Source organism: Muntiacus reevesi, chromosome 1 (assembly GCF_963930625.1).
Source record: "Muntiacus reevesi chromosome 1, mMunRee1.1, whole genome shotgun sequence".
Taxonomy (NCBI): Eukaryota; Metazoa; Chordata; class Mammalia; order Artiodactyla; family Cervidae; genus Muntiacus; species Muntiacus reevesi.
Window position 1 is genome coordinate 11,876,844 of NC_089249.1, and position 25,660 is coordinate 11,902,503.

At 36.6% G+C, this 25,660-nt stretch overlaps 1 protein-coding gene across 3 annotated transcripts in view; it reads right to left on the reverse strand.

Moving 5' to 3' along the window:
• The window catches only part of WASHC3 (WASH complex subunit 3), a 55,620-nt gene that overhangs the window by 9,723 nt on the left and 20,237 nt on the right, over positions 1 to 25,660 (reverse strand). For 2 of the 3 annotated variants that reach the window (XM_065921060.1, XM_065921049.1), the window contains exon 6: positions 11,875 to 11,939. In XM_065921060.1, the coding sequence (XP_065777132.1) occupies positions 11,875 to 11,939 (65 nt within the window). Of the gene's footprint in view, positions 1 to 6,086; positions 6,139 to 11,874; positions 11,940 to 25,660 lie in introns of all 3 variants that reach the window. The other variant, XM_065921069.1, reaches the window with a different exon arrangement.

Genomic DNA, 25,660 nt, shown 5'->3' on the forward strand with positions numbered 1-25,660 from the left:
TCCTCTGTTGTCCTCTTCTCCTCTTGCCTTCAGTTTTTCCCAGCATCAGAGGCTTTTCCAATGAATTGGCTCTTTGCATCATGTGGCCAAAGTATTGGAGCTTCTGCTTCAGCATCAGTCCTTCCATCGAATATTCAGGACTGATTCCCTTCAGGATTGACTGGTTTGATCTCCATGCAGTTCAAGGAACTCTCAAGAGTCTTCTCCAACACCACAGTTCAAAAGCATCAATTCTTCAGTGCTTGGCCTTTTTTATTGTTCAACTCTCACACCCATACATGACTACTGCAAAAACCATAGGTTTGACTATACTGACCTTTGTCAGCAGAGTGATGTCTCTGCTTTTTAATACGCTGTCTATGTTTGTCATGTGGCACATAGTAGGTATATTAAATAACGGCTATCATTATGATTATGATTCTCATTGTTATCATGTACCTACTACTTGGCCAAGAAAGCTTTTAGGTGCTTCAGGTATAGAAACAAATAATAAGTAGTTGCTGCTCTGAAGTTGATAATTTAGTGGGGGAGACAGAAAGAAATAAACTATTGTTACATAGTGTGATACACAAAATATAGTTGTACTAACTCCACTTGTTTGAAAGGAAAAGGTAATTCATTCTACTAGCGTTAGTCACAGAAAACTCAAGAAAGGTGAAGATGCTTGTGAAGGGTGTTGGGACAGGTATGAATTTGTCAGAACAGAAAATGTGGGAATAAGTGGGGATGAGAGCATTCTGAGTAAAGAAAAAAACAGGGATGGTGCAGCACAATGCATTTGGGACCTATAAATCTTTTGGTAGCTAGAGTATAAATAAAGTAACTGGGGTAAAACAGTAGATGAGATTAGGTCATTTGGTAGGGACAATAGGTGGAGAGTGGAGAGAAGTTATATGAAATGTTAGCTTTCAGTGAAATCACACAACTAAGTTTAGGAATATTAAGAAGTCATTTTTTAAAAAATTTAAGTATAGCTGGTGTACATAATTACATCAGTCACAGGTGTACAATGCAGTGATTCACAATTTTTAAAGGTAATATTCTATTTACAGTCATTATAAAATACTGGCTATATACTCTGTGCTGTACAATATATCCTTGTAACTTACTTATGTATAAGTTTGAACCTTTTAATCCCCTCTCAATACTGCCCTCCCCCACCTCTCTCTCCCACTGTTAACCACTAGTTTTTCTCTATATCTGTGAGTTTGCATCTTTTTTGTTATACTCACTAGAGTTTGTTGATTTTTTCAGATTCCACACGTATAAGTGGTATACAATATTTGTCTTTCTCTGCCTGACTTGCTTCACTTAGCATAATACCCTCAAAGTTCATCCAAATGGCAAAACTTCATTCTTTTGTATGGTTGAATAATATTCTATTGGATATATATATACACCAGGTCTTTAACCATTCATCTGTTGATGGACACTTAAGAAGTCATTTATTTTTTTAATTGAGATATAATTCACATACCATAAAATCCACCATTTAAAATTGTACAAATTAGAGTTTTTTTTAGTATATTCACAAGGTTGTACAACCATTGAAAGTGAAGTTGCTCAGTCATGTCCAACTCTTTGTGACCCCACAGACTGTAGCCTACCAAGTTCCTCCATCCATGGGATTTTCCAGGCAAGAATACTGGAGTGGGTTGCCATTTCCTTCTCCAGATCTTCCCGACCCAGGGGTTGAACCTGGGTCTCCTGCATTGTAGGCAGACGCTTCACCATTACTGCAACCATTACTGCTATCTAATTCTAGAACATTTTCATTATTCCAAAAAGAAACCTAAAACTCATTAGCAAACAAGTTCCCTTTCCTTTCACCCTCATCCTCTTGACGACCATGAATCTACTTTTCTGTGTCTATGGATTTGTCTATTCAGGACATTTCATATAAATAGGATCAAGGATATTTAGCCGTTTTGTCAGGATTATTTAACTTAATAAAATGCTTTCAAGGTTCTTCCATTTTGTAGCATTTATCAGTACCTTATTACTTTTTATGGCTGAATATTATTCCATTGCTTGGATAAGCCAATTTGTTTATCCATGCATCAGTTGATGAACATTTAGGTTATTTCTACTTTTTGGCTGCTATGAATAATGCTAGTGGAGCATTTGTGTACACGTTAAGCAGAACTGCTGAGTCATGTGGTTAACTCCATGTTTGACTTTTTGAGGAATTGTCACACTGTTTTCCCCAGTGAATGCATCATTTTAGATTTCTACCATCAGAATATGAGAGTTATAATTTCTCCATATCCTTGTCAACACTTGTTATTCTCTGTCTTCATTCATTTCTTTCTTTTCTCACTTCTTTTATTGTGGTACAACATCACTCATTATCAGAGAAATGCAAATCAAAATCACAATGAGGTACCATTACACACCAGTCAGGATGGCTGCTATTCAAAAGTTTACAAGCAATAAATGCTGGAGAGGCTGTGGAGAAAAGGGAACCCTCTTACACTGTTGGTGGGAATGCAAACTAGTACAGTCACTATGGAGAACAATGTGGAGATTTCTTAAAAAACTGGAATTAGAACTCTCATACAACCCAGCAATCCCACTCCTGGGCATACAGACTGAGGAAACCAGATCTGAAAGAGACACGTGTACCCCAGTGTTCATCGCAGCACTGTTTATAACAGTCAGGACATGGAAGCAACCTAGATGTCCATCAGCAGACGAATGGATAAGGAAGCTGTGGTACATATACACCATGGAATATTACTCAGCCATTAAAAAGAATTCATTTGAATCAATTCTAATGAGATGGATGAAACTGGAGCCCATTATACAGAGTGAAGTAAGCCAGAAAGATAAAGACCAATACAGTATACTAACGCATATATATGGAATTTAGAAAGATGGTAACAATAACCCTATATGCAGAATAGAAAAAGAGACACTGATGTACAGAACAGACTTTTGAACTCTGTGGGAGAAGGTAAGGGTGGAATGTTTCGAGAGAATAGCACTGAAACATGTATATTATCTAGGGTGAAACAGATAGCCAGCCCAGGTTGGATGCATGAGACAAGTGCGCAGGCCTGGTGCACTGGGAAGACTCAGAGCGATTGGGTGGAGAGGGAGGTGGGAGGGGGGATCGGGATAGGGAATACATGTAAATCCATGGCTGATTCATGTCAATGTATGACAAAAACCACTAAAATATTGTAATTAGCCTCCAACTAACAAATAAAAATAAATGAAAAAAAAAAAAGGGGTGTTGAGTACATTCACAGTATTGTGCAATCATCACCACCTAACCAACCCCCAGGATTCTTTTCATGTTGCAAAAGTGAAACTCTGTACCACTTAAACAATAACTCCTCATTTCTCTCTCCTTCTAGCCTGTGACAACCACTCCTCTACTTTCTCTGAATTTGTCTACTCTAGGTACCTCATGTAGGTGGAATTATACAATACCTGTCTTTTTGTCACGGTCTTCTTTCATTTATCATGTCTTCAAGATCCATCCATGTTGTACCATGTATCAGAATTTCCTTTCAACTTTAAGATTAATAACACTTCATTGCGTGCAGACAATACATTTTGCTCATCCATTCACTTGTGGATGGGTGTTTGGGTGGTTTCTACTTCTGGACTATTGTGAAAAATGCTGCTATGAACATGAGTGTACAAGCATCTATTTGAATCTCTGCTTTCACTTTGAGCATATGCCCAGAAGTGATTTTTGGAGAAATTGCCATACTGCTTTCCATAGCAATGATATGATTTTACATTCCCACCCAGACTGCACAAGGATTATAATTTCTTCATATTCTTACTGATACTTTTTTGCTTGCCCTCATTCATTTTTAAAATAAATTTAAAGCTACTTTGAATTGTAATTGCTATGAAAACAAAAGAAAAGCTACATACTAGAGTTCCTTTTGTTATATAAAAAACTCCAAAAATTGTGAAAATCAAATGAGGTTATATACATGAAAACATTTTATAAGTTATAAAGCTTTAAAAATGTTAATGTAATAATAAAACTCTTAACAGCATTTCCAGACTGGATATTCATATTAAGATTCTTAGGGGAAACAGTATTTGGCTTTTTAATGATCAGAACTGCTCTGGCTTGATTCTGTGTGTGTGTGGCGGGGGGTGGGGGGTGGGCATGCATACCTTTTACTTTTCTTTCATAGAATGAAGCTTTAAAGATATGTTTTAAATGGTTGCTACTTTAAACTTTAAACTACTTAAACTAGTCACACTTCAATACTAAAATGTGGAAATGAAGATTTCACAATACTCTTAGTATCTTAAACATACACATGAATCACTAAAAACGACTATGCCAGCAAAATGCAGAAAAAAATATGAAGTCATACTCACGATTTATCATGTATATATTTAAAAAATCTCAATCTTTAGTGGTTATATTGGTAGCTATATTTTAATAAGCATATTTATATAATTTGTGGCATTAAGATTATCAATTAAAGTCAGTAAAAGCAAAATTTTTAAAGTTTAACTTTAAACTCCGCACTGTTTAATTTCTTTAAAAAGAGATATTTTCAAAGATTACTAGGTTGACCTCAACTAAAACTGAGCCAAAATTTAGAAAGGAAAGGACTAACCACAAACATTAGTACTTTTTAGCAAACAGGATGCTGTGTGCATGTTATTTCTGTCATCTTTCTCCCATTTACATGAACAAGACCGTCAACCACAATCCCTGCTGTCCTCATCCTTTCCTTATACCGTTCCTTGTTCCAGTCACAGAATCCAGGACTGGGAGGTCAGGAGAACCCTGCTCTGTAAAGAGACCGGGGTAAGGGAGGGCTCATAACCCAAACAGGGACAATCAGAACGCTTCCCTAGAAATAAGCTATGGACTATGGAGAGGGGGTTTTCCTTCTTTTCAGTTGGTGAAACTAGCAATATTACAGCCATTTAAAATATAAAGCAAATATTATCTGCTAATTCCTTGTTTTCCAGGAGGAAGCTCATCAGCAGTAGGAGAAAAGTAGATTATTATGCCACGTTTGATTAAAGGCAGACCGAGGGACAGGTGAGAGAAAATATCAAGCAGCCAGCAATAATGGTGCTGTGCCCCTGATTGTGTCCTACTTAGACTTCTTACGGAGATGAACCAATAACTTCCCTTTTTACTTTAGCCAGTTTGAGTTATGTTTCTGCGATCCTGTACATAAAGGAGTCTTAAAATATAAATATCATTGATCTGATTTGTTTTCATTAAAAAGAGATTTACATTTCTGCTTAAAAGCAAAACCACTTTGATGGCAAACATTATATACATTCTTTGGAAAAACATGTATTTATGCACTGGTAAATGGTTTAAAGATATTTTTCATTTTCTTTAAATTTAAAACTGGAATTTAAAGCAGATGAAGTGCCAAAAACACTGCTAGTGCAAATGCTGCTGAGTAGCAGGGTTGTGGGGAGAGGGTGTGATAGTCATTCAAACAACTTTTCAGTATCAGCTACAGTGCACACAGTCATAATGTCACACGATACCTGTCAACTAGTGTCATTCTCAGTGCTGGTCGCTCAGCCGTGTCCGACTCTTTCTGACCCCATGGACTGTAGCCCACCATGTTCCTCTGTCCATGGGATTCTCCAGGCAAGAATACTGGAGTGGGTTGCCATTCCCTGCTCCAGGGGATCTTCCTGACCCAGGGATCAAACTCAGGTCTGCCTGCGTTGCAGACAGATTCTTTACCATCTGAGCCACCTATGCAATGGCAATAAGTGGTCTTAAACAAACAGCCAAACACTGAATTCCTGAACTAAGATTCATTGACTATATAGACATCTGGGATAGTTAAAAAAAAAAAAAAAAAAGACAATTTTGAGTACAGTAACTGGTAGGACTGATTTCAGCATTATATTTACTCAAACTACACACACTTTGGTCTTTTCTATTTTTTTTTTTTTTTTTTTGCATTTCAGTGCTACATTTATTTTCTCAGTTCAAATATATAATTAATAATAATTAATTGGTTCAAAGACAATAAATGAGAATTCAGATAATAAATGAAATTTTTATAAACACAAAAACTTACAATTGAGAATTTGAATGCCCATCAAGGCAGGTATACCTGTTCTTTGCTGTGGTAAGCAGATTCCCCAGCCAGAGAAACAATGTAATACCTAATGTGATAAAGAAAAAGGAAGCTAACTATCCTAGGTAAGATGGGTTTCTCCTGTTTATCTTGGGGTTCTTTACTTCCCAATAGCTCCCCTAACTTCTTGCTTGCTAGAAGGTAGACCCCAACTGTTTTTAACCCTATTTCTTCAATATTTTTACTATCTCTTATCTCTTACCGTTGTGAAGCAACAGTTACAACTGGACATGGAACAACAGACTGGTTCCAAATAGGAAAAGGAGTACGTCAAGGCTGTATATTGTCACCCTGCTTATTTAACTTATATGCAGAGGACATCATGAGAAATGCTGGGCTGGAAGAAGCACAAGCTGGAATCAAGACTGCTGGGAGAAATATCAATAACCTCAGATATGCAGATGACACCACCCTTATGGCAGAAAGTGAAGAGGAACTAAAGAGCCTCTTGATGAAAGTGAAAGAGGAGCGTGAAAAAGTTGGCTTAAAGCTCAACATTCAGAAAACTAAGATCATGGCATCTGGTCCCATTACTTCATGGCAAATAGATGGGGAAACAGTGAAAATAGTGGCTGACTTTATTTCTTTGGGCTTCAAAATCACTGCAGATGGTGATTGCAGCATGAAATTAAAAGATGCTTACTTCTTGGAAGGAAAGTTATGACCAACCTAGACAGCATATTAAAAAGCAGAGACATTACTTTGTCCACAAAGGTCCATCTAGTCAAGGCTATGGTTTTTCCAGTGGTCATGTATGGATGTGAGAGTTGGACTATAAGGAAAGGTGAGCACCAAAGAATTGATGCTTTTGAACTGTGGTGTTGGTGAAGACTCTTGAGAGTCCCTTGGACTGCAAGGAGATCCAACCAGTCCATCCTAAAGGAGATTGGTCCTGGGTGTTCATTGGAAGGACTGATGTTGAAGCTCAAACTCCAATACTTCGGCTACCTGATGTGAAGAGCTGACTCATCTGAAAAGACCCTGATGCTGGGAAGGATTGAAGGCAGGAGGAGAAGGGGACAACAGAGGATGAGATGGTTGGATGGCATCACCGACTCAATGGACATGGGTTTGGTTGGACTCTGGGAGTTGGTGATGGACAGGGAGGCCTGGCGTGCTGCAGTTCATGGGGTTGCAAAGAGTTGGACACGACTGAGCAATTGAACTGAACTGAACTGACTCTTGTGATCAAAGTCTCCAACAGTGGACTAATCACAATTTTCTGACACTGTTTTTTCCTGTCCTATATTTTCCAGCCAGTATGCCAGTCAGTGGTCAAGGACTGGTTGTTGTTGTTCAGTTGCTAAGTCATGTCTGACTCTTTGTGGCCCCGTGAACTATAGCACGCCAGGCTTCCCTGTCTTTCACTATCTCCCAGAGTTTGCTCAAACTCATGTCCATTGAATAGGTGATATCATCCAACCATCTCATCCTCTGTTGCCCCTCTGTCTCATCCTCTGTCACCAAGGACTGGTATTTACCTTGAATGGAATACCAGTTCAGCAAGAACTAGAAAAATGGAACAAATGAAAAAACCTGTTTTTGGAATTGTTCAGTTGGGGAATTGAGATCAATTCTATGCTCAACTAGTCAAAATCCAACCTTTAATCCATTATGTTCTTCGGTAGTAGGAGACAGGCAAATCACTGGCAGATAAGGAATGCCCTTAGAGGGTAAGAAAGTCTGCTGGATATGCCTTGAATATAATTAAATAAAGTTTTCTTGCTTTCCAGTATCCTTTTGGTTAACACTAATAACTCTCTCATCTCAGTGAGAAGTAGGCTGAGGTGGTTACTTTTATTCCTGGCAACCACAGTCAGGGTCACTGCACAGTCTGAGAAAAGGGTATAAATGTCTTTTGAATAGATATATCCAGGACAAATGCCAACTGAGCTGGTTCTGTTTAAAGCCTGCATAACTCGATTTCTTTAGCCAAATCAGTATGCTGCAAACTGCACTCTCCTACTAACATTAAGAATGTGACCAGTTAAATTTAAATTTCAGAAGTCTGTTCTTTACTACAAAGTTGAAAATACAGATTTTTCAGTTTTGGAAAACAGAATATAACTCAAAAGGATAATTACTCTGTGTACATTAAATATGTCTGTGTTGAGACCACAATGGTATACAGGCAACTATGGGACTATAAACAAGTTGTGATCTGGGAGCCTGGTAAATCCAATTGTTTAGAACTTGCTACATATTCTTCCATTAAAACATTCATAAATCACAACTAACATTTACTGAACATTTACTGCTTGTCCAGAGCTGTTTTGAGTGCTTGCTTACTCTGAATGAATCTATAAAGGGTGAACTCTTCTATTTCACATTTATGAGGAAACGGATGCACAGATTGATTAGGTAATTAGTTCAGGGTCATACAGCTAGAAAGGGGCAGGGCAGAATCTGGACCTCAGCAAGTAGGCCATTTCTAAAGTCTGCCTGAGACTGAGACTTAACCATCATGAATTTCATCTCTTGCTGGACAGGTTCAGAGGCTAGACTATTTATCTTGGAGTGGTAAAAGTAGTACTTACTAGTAATAGTAACCTTAGTTATGGGACATAAATGAAACCATAGAATAGGATAGGGAGAAACATTTTTCCTTTTCTTGGTAAGAGAATTTAGGCATTGACTGAAAAAATTTATAAGGCATGATTTATCTGCTCTGTATTTCTAAAACAGATCAACCTGAAAATTTTCTATTTTCTTTCCTTTCCATCAACTTGTGTGTATGATGACAAAGGTGACAAAGGTATTATTCACATGTCTTTTTAATTCATTGAATTTTTTAAAATTAATTTTTACAAGCTAAGAACTAATTTTTACAAGCTAGAACCAAGAACTAAGTCTTGGTTATATAAGCCCTATTGTCATTTTTAAAAACTTAGATTTCTAAGATTAATCACTCAGAAGTAGCAAACAAATACTATTTATTTGGTAGTTACTGGCATTTTCTTCAGTTTTATAGACTTTCTAAAATTCAGTGATGGTCACTTTTGTAGGAAAATAGCCAGGTTCTCTTCTCCCTTGTCAAGTAAACTGTTTCGGTTCAAAGTTATGTACTCTTAGTTTCCAAACTGTTATAAACACAAGCTAATTGAATAACAGTGTATTTTTTGATCAGTATTTATTCCTATATTAACCTCAGTTTTGCTCTTTGTTTAGACAAAGAACAGTAAATCTAAATATAAATCTGTGCAACAGATTAAGACTACTTCTTCCTACAGTTACATAAGTCTATGTACAACCTAGGGCTAAAAAAAGCTTATGTTTATACTTTTAAAAGAGAAAAGAACCATCTTTACTGAAAGTTCTTGGCTTAGGCTTAATATGTACCTAATATTCTAAATAAAAGCACACTCTTTCCTTGGATGGCGCATTTTCGTCTTCATCTCAGGCTTTCTCCTTAAAGCAAGGCTCCTTAACTTTTATGTAAACATGATTCCTAAAGTGACAGAAGTCCTCTATAACAAGGTGGTTGATTCCACTTATCATATCTAGCTAAATGTAGTTGCAGCTGGTTTTCTAGTGGTAGTGGTGATAGGTTATAGTGAGTCACCCTACTCCAACCAGCGCCCCTTGTGACCAATGGCATGTACTCATGAGGTAATGGGTCAGAATTCAGGCTCCAGGCTGTGGTTGAGGAGCAGCTTTTCTGTAAGACAACGTTAACTGTTACTGGAATTTTACCCTAAAACTTGGCACCACCTTGCAGCTGAATGTTTCTCAACATTTACAGACAATGACATGCGCTCAAACTTGCTAAGTGAGATACATCAAGAAAGTACTGGGGGTCCTGGGGGTTCTCCCCTTGGAAGTCATCCACTAACTTCTTAAAAGGGTGATACCTAAATGGGATCTTAAACAACATGAAATCAGCCTGGCCAGTAAGATGGGGGAAGGAAGTTCCATGGGGAAGAATACAAATCTTCAAAGACACCAGGAAAATGGTACCGTCAGAGAACCATGTAAGCAGTCTGCTGCAGCTGTAAGAGGCAGGGATGCATGGATGAGTGGCAAGAAATGAAGCCAGAGCCTCGATGATAAATGCAGTTATCTGCAATTCTAAGATGCCAGAGAGCATGTTAGGGGCAGCAGAGAGTCACAGGAAGACTTGTATGTATGAACAGATGAACTATACGAAGACATCCACTAAGTTTTTAGTGATGGACTGAAAAAGAATAGAAAAACCCAAAAGGAGCAATTAAAATAAATCAGGTGAGAAATGATGAGGGCTTGAACTAAACAGCAATGGCATGGAGGCACATGGTCAGACATGAGATTAAAAATGAGAAAACCACAGTGACTGACATAGTGAGGAGAAGGGAGGAGGGCAGAATCAAGGGTGACTTTCAAGTTGCCAGTGTGGGTAGCCAGTTGAAGTAAATGATTATGAAGGAGGTTTAGGCTGGGCAGGGGATGCAATGCAGCCAGGAGGGGGTGGAGGGAATCGAAAACCAGCACATATTGATGCTTATAAGGCTGCTAGTTCCCCATAATTATTACATTTTCTCTAGAAAGAAAAATCATCATTTTAAAGGTCATTTTAGCTCTCTGTTAGTACAGAAGCTCTACTGTGTATTTCCAGAAGCAAAAAAGAGGTCATGGCCAATGTTATATTTACAATATATATTCCAATGAGTACCAAAATGGATTGGACCCATATGTTCAATTCACATTAAAGTATGTGTCACAATCCATCTGCTTTTAAAGTGTGTCAGAAACAATTTCCAGAACAAATGCCAAATATCCTGGAGATGTTTAGTTCAAATTACCAATCCATACCATTGTACTTGAACTGTTTGCTACTGAAATATATACTAAATGGAGATACGTGCAGGAAATCTGTTCTTCTAGACTTCAAAAAATGTTTTCAAATTTCATATTTTGAAAGATAAAATGAGAAAAAGATTGTATATGTGAAAGAAAAAAATGCATACACTTTCTTGAAGGGCTCAGAGCCAAGAATTCCAAAGTATCCTGCTAGTACAGTATGAATGCCTGGAGAGCTAACACAGCTAAATACATTGGGGTGAACGAAAACCCCAAAACTGGAAAGACTCTTTACATGTGTTTAGACACCTGCAAAAGAGAATAGTTCTGAATAATCCATTAAGATATATCTTATCCAGGATGAGCTGTGTAGCCAGGTTTGCCTGGATGGAATAACTATCAAATTTCTGAGCCACAACTTTTCAGCATTTTTCAAAAAATTTTTTTATAAAACTCACACAAACAATATCTAGTTCCATAATAACCACTTCTATACACTTAGAGTTACTCTATTTATTTTTCCATCTGGCTCAACCTAGATCATGTAAAGTAAATTTCCTATACACTAAAGTCTTATACAGATATATAAAAAACTGCTGAGTGACTGAACAACAACAAATTAAGAGAAAGAGGATGGGGAGGGAGGGAGGGAGGGAGAAAAAAAGCAGTACAGAAAGAAAAGGAACAATGCTTCTTGTGGACACTACTGCTGTGCAACAAAAACATCATCAATTTCCATCTCTTTTGCATATACAGGTTCATCATCAATTTATTGAAAATACTCCTAAAATGCTTTAAGGCTAATTTTAGTAGTATAGCATAGAGTTTTCACCTTTTAAACATAGCATACACACTATTTGTGGAGGAAGTTTCCTTGATCATAAAACAATGTATAAGAAAAACATATATAGAGCTTGAAATGTTTTTATGATGACTAGTAAATTCAACACCTTGATAGTAATATCATTGTATCAGAAGAACTACTTACTCAAGAAGATCTGGGTCTAGTCCTTCCGATATCATTTTGTTTCTTATTGCCATCACTGGAACACCCTAAGCAAAGAACACAAGATAATTCAATTATTAAACATGCCTCCATCATAAGACATACAAATAAACCAATGGAACAGAACTGAAAGCCCAGAAATAAACCCAAGCAACTAACACTGGACAAGGGAACCAAGAATACTCAGTGGAGAAGAATTTCTTCAATAAATGGTGCTGGGAAAATTAGATATTCACAGGAAAATAATAAAACTTGATCACTATCTTGTACCACCCATAAGAACTAACCCGAAATGGGTTAAAGACTTAAATATAAGACCCAAAACCATGAAACTCCCAGAAGAAAACACAGAGAGCTCCTTGACATGGGTCTTAAGTAATGATTTTACAGAAATCATACCTAAAGATTAAGAGACAATGTAAAAAGCAAACAAGTGAGACTACATCAAACTAAAAAACTACACAGCAGAAGAAACCATCAGCAAAGTGAAAAGACAACCTATGAAATGGGAAAAATATTTGTAAATCATATACCTGATAAGAGGTTAATATCTAAAATATATAAAGAATTCATAGAACTCAAGAGCAAAAAAAAAAATAATAACTCAAATAAAAAATGGGTAAAGAACTTGAATAAACATCTTTCCAAAGAAGAGATATGAATGGTCAACAGATACATGAAAAGATGCTCAACATCACTAGCCACTAGAGAAATGCAAATTAAAGTCACAATGAGATATCACCTCATGCCTGTTAGAATGGCCATGATTAAAAGAAGATAACAAATGTTAGTGTGGATATGGAAAAAAGAAAACCCTGCACACTGTTAGTCACACGGTAAACTGGTACACCACTGTGGGAAACAGTATAGTATATAAGTCTAAAAAAAATGAAAAGAACTACCACATGGTCCAGCAAATCCAGTTCTGACAGCATATCCAAAACACCAACTGGAACCGATGTCTGCATCCTCATGTTCACACCAGCACTATTTACAATAGCCTTGACATGGAAGCAACCAACATGGCTACTGAAGGATGAATGGATAAAGAGTGTATATACATATACACACAGCGGAATATTACTTAGCCATAAAAACCAACAGGATCCTACCATTTGTGACCACATGGGTGGATTCTGAAAGCATAATGCTAGGTGAAATAAATCAGACAGAGAAAGACAAATACTGTATGATCTCAGTAATATGTGGAATCTAAACACAAAACAAAAAGCCAAACTCCTAGACAAAGAGATCGGACTTGTGGTTCCAGAGCCAGAGAGGAGGGGCAGGAGGAACTGGAGGAAGACGGTCAAAAGGTACAAACTAGTAAGAGTTATAAATAAATATGGTCTAGGGGTGTAATGTACGACAGGATGACTACTGATAATACTCATATATGATAAAATGAGAGTTAGTCACTCAGTCGTGTCTGCTCTTTGCAACCCCATGGACGTAGCCCACCAGGCTCCTCTGTCCATGGAATTCTCAAGGCAAGAGTACTGTAGTGGGTAGTCATTCCCTCCTCCAGGGGATCTTCCCAACTCAGGGATCGAACCCAGGTCTCCTGCACTGCAGGCAGATTCTTTACCGTCTCGGCCATCTAACAGTAAATCCTAAGAATTTTCACTACAAGTGAACTTTTTTCTTTCCCTTATATTGCAGCTATATGAGGTTGTGGATATTAACTAAACCTATTGTCGTAATCATTTCAAGATAAAAGTGAACCAAAACATCATACATCTTAAACTTATATAATGATGTATGTCAATTATTTCTCAATAAAACTGGAAAAATATAGAAGCCAGAATAAAGGCCTCCTCTATATGGTTCATTATTTTAAATAGCTCTTATTTTTGCTTTTATATTAATATGTGCATAGCACTTGAAAAATCTAATAAGGTATATATTTTAACTGACTTAATGGAATCAGTGCTATCCAATATCACATAAGCCCAAATTAAATCATTTGAATTTATCCATTACTGATTCTGCTGGATAGAAGCCAGATATCATATTCTCACTCTTCTTATATCACCAAAAAAAAGAAAACACTGATAAGTCAAATGATTAAGGTCTTGGCCAGGATGGTGCCACAAACACTTAACGATATGAATAAATGTCTTTTCAAATCAAGATTTCAGGGCCTTCTCCTCTTAAGTATAGCTATGTCAATGTTCCTTTCGTAAGCAAACGGTCCAATTTCATTTGGACACATTACACACAAAGGTCAAACAGAATTCAAGAACTCTTCTGGGATTACATTATATATCGTCTCGATACCAATACAAACACAATGTAATGATAGTACTAGAAGTGTGTAAGTCACAAAAATATTGAGAACATGTGAATTTCAAAGTTCAGGATAAGAACATCAAAACAGAAGAGGATATGTCAGAAATAAATATAAATTTACTTGAAAAGGGGACTGATTTGATATAAACATTTATTGAAAGCTCACTTATACAACTCCAAGGGGAGCAGATGCAATCAAGTCTCTTTGTCAATTCCCCCGCTTTCCCAACAGATGAGGAAACACTAATCTGATGTGTTAAATCTGAGGACCTGGATTGTATAACCTTCAAAAGTATGTGGGGTCAGCACGCTTTAAAAGCTGGTACCTATGGCGGGGACCCTCTGCCTCATGCTGCTCCACCCCACATGGCAGAGAGGGCGGGCCAAGTCAGGGCCCACAGGGAAAGTCTCCATCGCCTCCCAGTGCTGCTGTGCTTTCTCCTTCCTGGCCCTCCCTTCTCACTGGTCAACTGTGGCCTTCAGTGTTGAGCTTAATGTATAGGAGAGGCCACCCCAGTCCAATTTCACGGAGCCTTACCCGCAAGTTTCTGGGCACTAACCTAGATAAGGCTCCCTTGCTTTCTTCTGCAGTTGTTCCTTATGTGTTTTCTGGTCTCAGGGATCTTACAGGGTGAAAATAACTTTACTGGGGTTAGCTGTAGAATTCCGATAGTACAATCCCACACCTCAGGGTTTAACACTACAATGGCAACGCAGTGCTTCATGATGAGAAAATGAAGACATAATCAGCCCCTGCCATCAGAGAGTATAGTCCAATAGATGTGTTAAAAAGATGATCACAATACAGTCATAAAATTGGTAACAGAGATCTGCACAATGGGCAAGGAGAGATCCAAGGAAAGGAAGACCAAGAACGAACCAGCAAAGAATTCACTGAAGCGAGTCTTAAAGAGGGGACAGGAATAAATTAAAAACAAACAAATAAACACAAAGACTTAGAAATATATATAAATTTTCAAATAATCTATTATACATAAGCTTGTTTCAAAAATATTTTAAAGAACAAATATAGGTATTTCTCTCCAAAAGGCTGATTTTATCTTACATTTCACCCAATAAATACATACTGAGATCCAGGCAAGTATATAAAAAATATGAGAGTGAAATGGATTATAAATTTAATATGCAGAGATTTCAAAGTTAATGACCATATATATATATCATGGAAGTGGTACAGTTCAGTTTAGTCATTCAGTCATGTCTGACTCTTCGCAACCCCACGGACTGGAGTATGCCAAGCCTCCCTTTCTATCACCAACTCCTGGACTCTACTTAAACTCATGTCCATTGAGTCGGTGATGCCATCCAACCATCTCATCCTCTGTCGTCCCCTTCTCCTCCTGCCTCCAATCTTTCCCACCATCAGGGTCTTTTCAAATGAGTCAGTTCTTCACATCAGGTGACCAAAGTATTGGAGTTTCAGCTTCAGCATCAGTCCTTCCAATGAACACCCAGGACTGATCTCCTTCAGGATGGACTGGTTGGATCTCCTTGCAGTCCAAGGGACTCTCAAGAGTCTTCTCCAACACCACAGTTCAAAAGCATCAATTCTTCAGCACTCAGCTTTCTTTATAGTCCAACTCTCACATCCATACGTGACTACTGGAAAAACCATAGCTTTGACTAGATGAACCTTTGTTGGCAAAGTAATGTCTCTGCTTTTTAATATGCTGTCTAGGTTGGTCATAACTTTTCTTCCAAGGAGCAAGCGTCTTTTAATTTCATGGCTGCAGTCACCATCTGCAGTGATTTTGGAGCTCCTCCAAAATAAAGTCTGTCACTATTTCCATTGTTTCCCCATCTAGTTGCCGTGAAGTGATGGACCGGATGCCATGATCTTAGTTTTCTGAATGTTCAGTTTTAAGTCAATTTTTCACTCTCCTCTTTCACTTTCATCAAGAGGCTCTTTAGTTCTTCTTCTTCACTTTCTGCCGTAAGTGTGGTATCATCTGCATATCTGAGGTTAGTGATATTTCTCCTAGCAATCTTGATTCCAGCTTCTGCTTCATCCAGTCCAGTATTTCTCATGATGTACTCTGCATATAAATTAAATAAGCAGGGTGATAATATACAGCTTTGATGTACTCCTTTCCTGATTTGGAACCAGTCCGTTGTTCTATGTCCAGTTCTAACTGTTGCTTCCTGACCCGCATATAGATTTCTCAGGAGGCAGGCAGGTGGTCTGGTATTCCTATCTCTTTAAGAATTTTCCAGTTTGTTGTGATTCACACAGTCAAAGGTTTTGGCGTAGTCAATAAAGCAGTAGATGTTTTTCTGGAACTCTCTTGCTTTTTCAATAATCAAATGGATGTTGGCAATTTAATCTCTGCTTCCTCTGCCTTTTCTAAATCCAGCTTGAACATCTGGAAGTTCATGGTTCAGTACTGTTGAAGTCTGGCTTGGAGAATTTTGAGCATTACTGTGCTAGCATGTGAGATGAGTGCAATTGTGCGGTAGTTGAGCATTCTTTGGGATTGGAATGAAAACTGACCTTTTCCAGTCCTGGCCACTGCTGGGTTTTCCAAATTTGCTGGCATATTGAATGTAGCACTTTCACACCATCATCTTTTACAATTTGAAATAGCTCAACTGGAATTCCATCACTTCCACTAGCTTCGATCATAGTGATGATTCCTAAGGCCACTTGACTTCACATCCCAGGATATCTGGTTCCAGGTGAGTGATCATACCATTGTGGTTATCTGGGTCATGAAGATCTTTTTTGTATAGTTCTTCTGTTTATTCTTGCCACTTCTTAATATCTTTCACTTCTGTTAGGTCCATACCATTTCTGTCCTTTATTGAGCCCATCTTTGCATGAAATGTTCCCTTGGTATCTAATTTTCTTGAAGAGATCTCTCATCTTTTCATTATAGGGGACTGGAATGCAAAAGTAGAAAGTCAAGAAATACCTGGAGTAACAGGCAAATTTGGCCTTCGAGTACAGAATGAAGCAGGGCAAAGGCTAAAAGAATAGAGTTTTGCCATGAGAATGCACTGATCATAGCAAACATCATCTTCCAACAACACAAGAGAAGACTCTACACATGGAGATCACCAGGTGGTCAACACTGAAATCAGACTGATTATATTCTTTGAAGCCAAAAATGGAGAAGCTCTATACAGTCAGTATAAACAAGACCAGGAGCTGACTGTGGCTCAGATCATGAACTCCTTATTGCCAAATTCAGACTTAAATTGAAGAAAATAGGGAAAATCACTAGATCATTCAGGTACGACCTAAATCAAATCCCTTATGATTATACAGTGGAAGTGAGAAATAGATTCAAGGAATTAGATCTGCCAGAGTGCCTGAAGAACTATGGACAGAGGTTTGTGACACTGTATAGGAGGCAGTAATCAAGACCATCCCCAACAAAAAGAAATGCAAAAAGGCAAAATGGCTGTCTGAGGAGGCCTTAATAAATAGCTGTGAAAAGAAGAGAAGCGAAAGGCATAGGAGAAAAGGAAAGATATACCCATTCGAATGGAGTTCCAAAGAACAGCAAGGAGAGATAAGAAAGCCTTCCTCAGAGATCAATGCAAAGAAATAGAGGAAAACAATAGAATGGGAAAGAAGTGGGACAGATTTTGCCAAATTAAGTTCAACTTATTTTTAATTACAATCCTTATTTTTAAAATCAAATAATGTATTAAAAATTTAATCCTTACTTAAAAAGAAAAAAAGCCCAGAAAAGAGAGCTGTAGCAAGAGTCAGAGATGCCGTCTACAACTATAATCTCTTATTTTGGCTATGGAGGAGAAAAAGTTGAGGTCTCTACAGCTTGCTAGGTTAGAGGAGGCTGGGAAAGCAAAGGCTTTCAGATTCACAAGTTACCAGGAAGACTCTCTTGTGGAAGAGGCAAGGCTGCCATTTACAGGTCCATCTACATATTCACCTTCGTAACTGCTATGTTTTATATTATAAATTTGTAAAATTTTATCTATTAAGACTCTGATGGCAACAGATACTTTAATGCATCCTAAATACTAGATGGATGAAAATAAATAGCATCACTGTAGAATTCTCTTCAAAACCATACTTCTCAAAACAATACTGTTCCATGGGGCAATCTTTAAGGTATTCTGCAAAGTGAAAATATGGTAGGTTTAGAAGACAAAGGAGATAGAAGATAAAATTCTGGATCTTTTGCTAGCTTATGAGGTTTAAGGATAAACGAAAGATATGGAGAAAAAAGCAATTATTTGCTTTAGGGCATCCAGTGTGAACAGACTCTAACATTTGGAATAACGTATGCTTAAGATTAAAATTTGCACCACTTTAAAATATACTACTTGGAGCTAAGACTTAAAAGATTTTGAAATAAAGTGTACTTCATAATAACTTTTTAATAAAAAATTATTTAACAGTAGAGGAGAAAGCTGGCCACTTGAAAAAATAAGTTTGGAAATTTTTACTTGATAATTTAAATGCCACTCAACTCTTTCGTATAACAGGGAAAATTAGTAGGAGTTTGAAACATTGCATAAAAAAACACTGAAGTGCTAGGGAGAAATGGGAAAAGAGCAGAGTTAAGGTCATACTTTAAGAAAACTCTCACAGTTGTTATTAACTATGGTTTGATGGTATAAGGTCTTTGAAACTCAACTACATGATTTATTTATTATAATTTAGCATAATCCACAGGATATCATTGGAAAGGTTATATAAACAAGTTATAAAGCCGAGAAAACAGAAGGGAGGAGAAATGAGGATTGAAAAAAAAGTTACCTAAAATACAGCAGAGAAACTGTGTGTGGGATTGGAGTGGGGGAGGCAGTGGGTGGGAAGGGAGAACTGGGGAACAGGGAAGTTGGTAAAATTAGAAAAGCTTCCTATTTTAACATTAGTTTCATGGAGATGGCTACAGTATAAGAATAAGAGAAGCCTGAGTCTGTAAGCTCTGTATTTTACCCTTAGTTTCTTAAAACTGGTTACATCAGGAGAATACAGATATTACCAAAATTTGGTGCATCTTTAGTCATTTCTGTGTATGACTATAAAGAAAAATATATATAACTATCTTACCCTATATTAAAGGCTTTACTATTATCATTACCTTAATACAAATCTGATTAAAGCACAATATAAAAATAATTTGGCCTATGTTCCAAACGATCTATTCCAAAGAGATTTGCTGCTATGTTTCCAGAGATGTTGCTTAGAAAATGTTGTTTTGCTATATTCTTCCTTAGAGCTTAAGAAACAGAGTCTGGCTTGTTAGACATCAAAAAGAAGCATCCAATTTCTGATCTCCAAAAGACAAAGCTACTGGTGGTCTAAGGAGGACATGAGAGACCTCAAAACTGAAGTCTACTGAACTGTGGGATTATTTTTGGCAAGTGATAATGGTAGTTTGTCCAACATAAGTAATGAAGAAGAGAGAAGGCAGCCATAAGCCTGAGGTTCCAAAAAATCATGTCTGTATTTGCGTCACTGGAGAAAGTGTGTAAAGAAGCCACACTAATGAAATTATGATGGCAATACTAATAGTTAAACACTACTTTCTTATATCATAAAAACTGTTGGAGGATTATAGGACTGCCAATATTTACATCTATTTATTATTATGTTAATGAAAACCAAGATACTAAATTCCTTTATAAATCCTGTTGAAATTCTCCTACAGTATCAGATTAGAAGAGGGAGGGGGAAAAAAAACCCTTTTACTCAATCTAACACAAATAAATGACTTTCCTTTTTAAAAATAATAATATGCATATTTTCAAGTTTTTTCCTCTCAGTTTATGAGCCTGTATCACAATGCAGTTATGAAAGATGGAATATATGCTATCTCCTATTTAGGTAAACAATAAGGATCTATGGAGTTGATAGGTGGATGGTACTTTTTGTTATTGGAAAGAAGAGGGAGTGAGTAGGAATTGAAAACATGCTACAGGTTGGAAAAAAGCAGCCATTTAGGTAAATGGACTCAACCATTCCTTTGCCTTCTGAATTTCAACAGTGCTGTATTTAAAATATCTACATTCCATTATATGCAATGTGAGGTATTACATTTAGAATAAAAATTTTAGGTGAAATAGTCTCTATAATAGATAATAAATGTTTACTGAACAAATCATAACATAAAAACAGTTACATGCCCAATTATCTCCTTGTGAAAGTTTTTCATGAAGGGATATAAAATTTATTTAAATAAATCTCTTAATCAGTGTAAAATGGATGATGGCTATCTAAAAAAAAGCAAGGTTCATTTCTAATGACGTACAGATTTAGAAAATGCTGACACTGATATTAACTCTCATACTGCTGCCACCATGGGTCATTAATTTGAACCTAAAAATGTGGTCAAAAAAGAGGCTCACAAATCTTGACTAGCCCTAAATGCAGTGGTTTCTATGGTGCTAAAGAGTAATTCCTTTTTCAGTGATTATCTCAAGTGATTCTTATCCCAGTGAGAAAGTGTTTCTCACTGACTGCCCACCAGATATCTTTAAAGATGTAAGAACAAATCACATGATAAAATGGACAAAAATGACCCCAACCATGATGACCAAGGGCCAGGCAGTTATTATTACTTCATTCATAAAATAAATACGTTAGCAGTTCCAGCTATAGCTTTTAGAAATGCAAACTAAAGTTAACCTAAATGCCTATCAAGAAAAACCCTTAAAGGAATTATTTCAAAAACTGAGGGATCTATTATCATGAGATAATTCAAAATACAGCTGTATCAACTTCCTCAAGTGTTGATTTCCCCCCAGGATATTCCTGTAATATGACAACTATTAGGTGTAATTACCAAAAAAGCACATGGTGTTTTCTTTGTAGTTACTCAAATAATTGTTGATTTCAGAGTACTCTGTGGAAGACTCATTTTCCCCCATCATTATAATGCAATGATAACATCTATAATTTGAAGTCTTGCTTTGTTAGGTCAATTAATGTTATAACTCCATGATAAATGTCAGCTACACTACAATCCCTAATTTCACTCAAATGATATTTCTTCTCTGAAATGTGTATTAATAGCATTTTCTAAATTTAATTATACTTTTGCTTTCTAGGAATTAAAAACTTCAAAAGAATTTCTATAGCAAATCATTTTGGAATTTATTGCTTAAAAGTGTAATAAATTCAGATGGACTCCTGTTCAGTTTTTGCAAACTTATTACTATATATACCTATTAAAAAGGACTCAATGAAATATCTGCAAATATGGTAACAAAAGCTATACATAGTAGAATTCTTAGTAGTTATAAAAGGATTTTCTACTGATCAAAATCACAGAATATTTACTCTTGAATAGTCTGAGAGTGGTAATGTGTTTGAATTAGTGTGTCAGGAGTCTTTCATTCAATGCTCCTAGTGATGCATTCAAAGGAAGATGACAAAGATGAGGCATTCTATGTGGGTTCAGAACCACAATGAAGGGAATTGAATCAACTGGTCATCAAAACATGGTCTAACCAACTAAATGAATGAAAGTCATTTGTGAACTTGGGCTAGGAAAAAAACAAGAAAAGAGAAGTTAGGATTCTGTCTTATATTATGAAAAATTTTGGTAAAATATATGTGCATCTGGAAATTTTTTTTAAAAATTGCAGTATTAAGATAAATACAAAAGAGGTAGATATCAAAAAAAAAAAAAAGAGGTAGATATCTTCAGGTAAAGGAAAAGATAACTTTCATTTTTTTCCCAATAAAATTCAGTATTTTAAAATCTACTTTATTTCCCTTTAAAACATACAGTTAACATATTAGCATTTTCTCCAAACAGTAGCATAATACTTACCAAAAAATTAACTCACAAATGATGTGAGTGATCAATTCAAGACAAATTATCTTTTATACTAGGACTGACCACCTCCTTGTGAATGCTTATGCTGAGATCCTTGCTAAGAGTATGGTACTAAAAGTGCCTTCCTGGGACTTCCCTGGTGGTCCAGTGGCTAAGACTCCATTTCCCAGTGCAGTGGGCCTGGGTTTGATTCCAGGTCAGGGAACTAGATCCCACATGCCACAAAGATCCCATACAGCATGACAGAGACACAGCCAGTAAATAAACTTTAAAAATTAAAAAAAAAAAAAAAAAAAGCCTTCCTCAAGTTGATGGTCTCTAAAACCTCTACGACACTTTATCCCACCTGAGGTGAGCCCATTTAGTAATTAAAGCTCATTTGCTTCTCTGGTCTTTACTTTTTCTCCCATTAATTTACACATCTTAGACAGACAACTTCTTTATAGTTCAGGTGAAAATCACAATATTTCTAAAAAGAGTAAGCAACTACTTAACTTACATTACTATTATTTCCTCCTTACCAATCTGTAAAACTTTTATGTGAGGGCCCTTACTTCTGTCAAGAGGTGGTCAGCAGGAAAAAACATAGATGGGGAAATCAAAGTTGAGTAACTAAAAAATCACCCAAATTACAGTTGGTTTCAGAGTAAAAGAACCATACCACACATTTCAGCAAGTATAAAAACTGTCATTCTCAGTAAATCTTTAAAAGCTTCCTTATGAACTTTAACAGTGGTGTACTGTTCTTTCTGTCACAACTTCTATCATACGAGTTAAGGAGTTGTTTACATTAGTTGGAATGAAAGATATAAAGTCAAAAGATAAAAATATTTTTCTGCTAAATCCCCTGGTCTTTAGTGTTTCCCATTTATATGTCACTTAAAAGAAATCCCTAAAAAAATTTTTAAAGGAAATTCCTACTAAATTTAAAACTACCTTAAGCTTATCCTCTAAAAATTCTACCCCCGTATTAGATTGCTTGCTTCTACTTCTTTTTCTTCCTTTTGTGCACTATTATGGTGTTATAATGAATGTAAGGCAGATGAAGTAAAGTTACTGGTGCTTAGCAAAATAAATAAACTGAAACAAAGAATTACATCTGAAAGGACTATTTCAGATAAGCTGTCCCACACATTACCTAAATTATTTTACTTAAGAGACTGAAGATACAAAATATGACTTGGAGAATAAATTCTTACAGAAATATAGCCTTTTCATATCCACTGTTAAGAAAAATTGATTTGACAAATTTAGCATCCTAAATTTATTACCTTATCAATTATTTTTAAAAGATTATTTTGTGTTCCCAATTCTCTTATGTGGCACTTCTTCTTCCTTTAAAAAGTTTTTATTTACATTAATTCAAATTATCTGATATATTACTAAAAAACAAAGAATTCATACAGCAGCCAAATACCCCTCTACAACTCTAAAGGAGACAGGCATCTGTACAGATCAGCTTGTTGATCTGCGACCATTCATCAAATATGACTGAGAATTCTAAAGCCCCCTGAAGTATACAGTTCAAAATATGTATATATTTCTAGAGATTATAAGCACCATATAAAAATAGTATGGTTAAACAACTAGTTCTCATAAAGAAATTATTGAAATCAATACTTTCATGGCAACTGAAGGCTACACAAGGATAGCTATAATGAAAAAATATGCAAGCATTAGCATTCTGAGCTGTATGGTTATGGGCAAAAGTGGTATTAGTGAAGATTATATGAGGAACAGATAAGCATCAAGGCAGGTGAATCACCAAATGGATACTGACAACCATTTAACTTAGTCTCTGCCCACTACATGCATTCCCTTCAGCATTCTCAGGAAAACAAATACATATGGAAAAGCAAGAAATTTCAAACCTGAATTTAGCAGTATTATTGTTTACTGCTCTAACAAAAGCATGCAAGAAAAATAAAATAGCAAGGAATAAACATAAGAGCAAATACATCACAAAAGCAAAATTTCTTAACGTTAAATGTGTACATGGCAAGACTGGTTCTGACCTTCCAAACTTTTGATGTCAAGACAACATGGGAAGGATTCAAAAGACAGCCAAAATACTGAAAAATCATAATCTGGAAAACTGGCAAGATAATTCTTTACATGTGGTTTCCTTAGAGGCTGCTTCACTGACTTTAGCAGAGAGTAAGTAACTTCAGTTGTGTTTTTTTTTTTTTTTTTTTTGCCAAATACAATGAAAAGTACCAGTTTCTAGGTTTTCTAACTACTCAGGCCATGGCAAGCATGGGTTGTTACCTCAGGGGCTCTCCATTGGCAGCTAACTGTCACATTAGCTTAGGGAAAATCTTTATCCAATCTCTCTTATGTTTGATAAAAGACAGAACGTAAAGGAAGCAGGATAACTGTGGTCACCGAGTTCCATTGTGTGTGCCCCGTGCTCAGCTGTGTCCGAATCTTTGCCTACAGACGCCATGGACTATAGTCCTCCAGGCTCCTCTGTCCGTGAGATTTCCCAGGCAAGAACACTGGAGTGGGGTGCCATTTCCTTCTCCAGGGGATCTTCCCGACCCAGGGATCAAACCGTCTCCTGCCCTGGCAGGTGGATTCTTTACCAATGCGCCACCTGGAAAGCCCTGAGCTCCAACTCAAAGTTACTACTCATGTGGTTTATTATTCTGCTAACCTTTGCTTCTTTCTTTCAATTACAGTCAAATGGAAATGGAACTGGGAAGGAAAAATATTTTCCCTTTTCCAGTTTCAAAGTTGGCTAAATTACACAATTAAACAGACAAATATGTTCACTTTTATCTTTTCTTTATCTACATTCAAATGTGTGGGTAATCAGTCGCTGTCCATGCCAGCTTTTCTCTTCAATGAACTGTGTGATGCTAAAACACCAGAGAAAACTGTCTGCCCCTAAACCTTCATGTAATCAAAAAATATTGACCTTGATACTGATCAGTAAATTTTAGCTATTATAAAGGAAACAAAACACATATTAAAATACCTACAGAATTAAAAAATTTTAAAAAGTGGCATAGAGTTGTTAAAACTACATCTGCCAACAGTGCTTTCCATACCTCTGACTTCACATGAACCAGCAGCTCCTCCTTTTGACTATTTTGTTAATCAGTGATGAGAAACCTATCCTGGAGAACTCTCTACACCATGGGAAGTCACATGGAGGTCATATCATAAACGAGGTTTTAAAGCCCTGAATCACTCTTAAAAACCTATGCCTTACCTAAAAACCATTCTACTTTATGCTTGATTCGTTTCCCCAGGTCCAAGGTGTATAATTTCTTGATGCACATTTTAAGAATCAGTTGGAGATGCTTTCCTTATATAATGGAAGTCACATTTCCCCAGGCCAACACCATGCTGACAACAGATGCATCAGAACCACCAGAACCAAGGAGATTATTCAATTCACATTTTAAGCCAGCCAAAGAAAACAGAGCTTAAAAAAAAAAACTAAGTGTCCGAAGAGACTGTTTTGGCAAATATGGTTTCAAAAAATACAAGTCATTAGCTTCTTAATGTGGAAGTCGGATTTTCCCAATGAACAATTTATTACTGGCAAAGTATTCACCAAGCTCTGCCAGTAAAAAAGGGGGGAATTGTTGGAAAAGTGATCTAGGCACACAATTCCAGTTAAGTTATAAATGCAATATGTAATTTGGTAAAGACTTGTGCTGCACTATTATGACAACAAACAT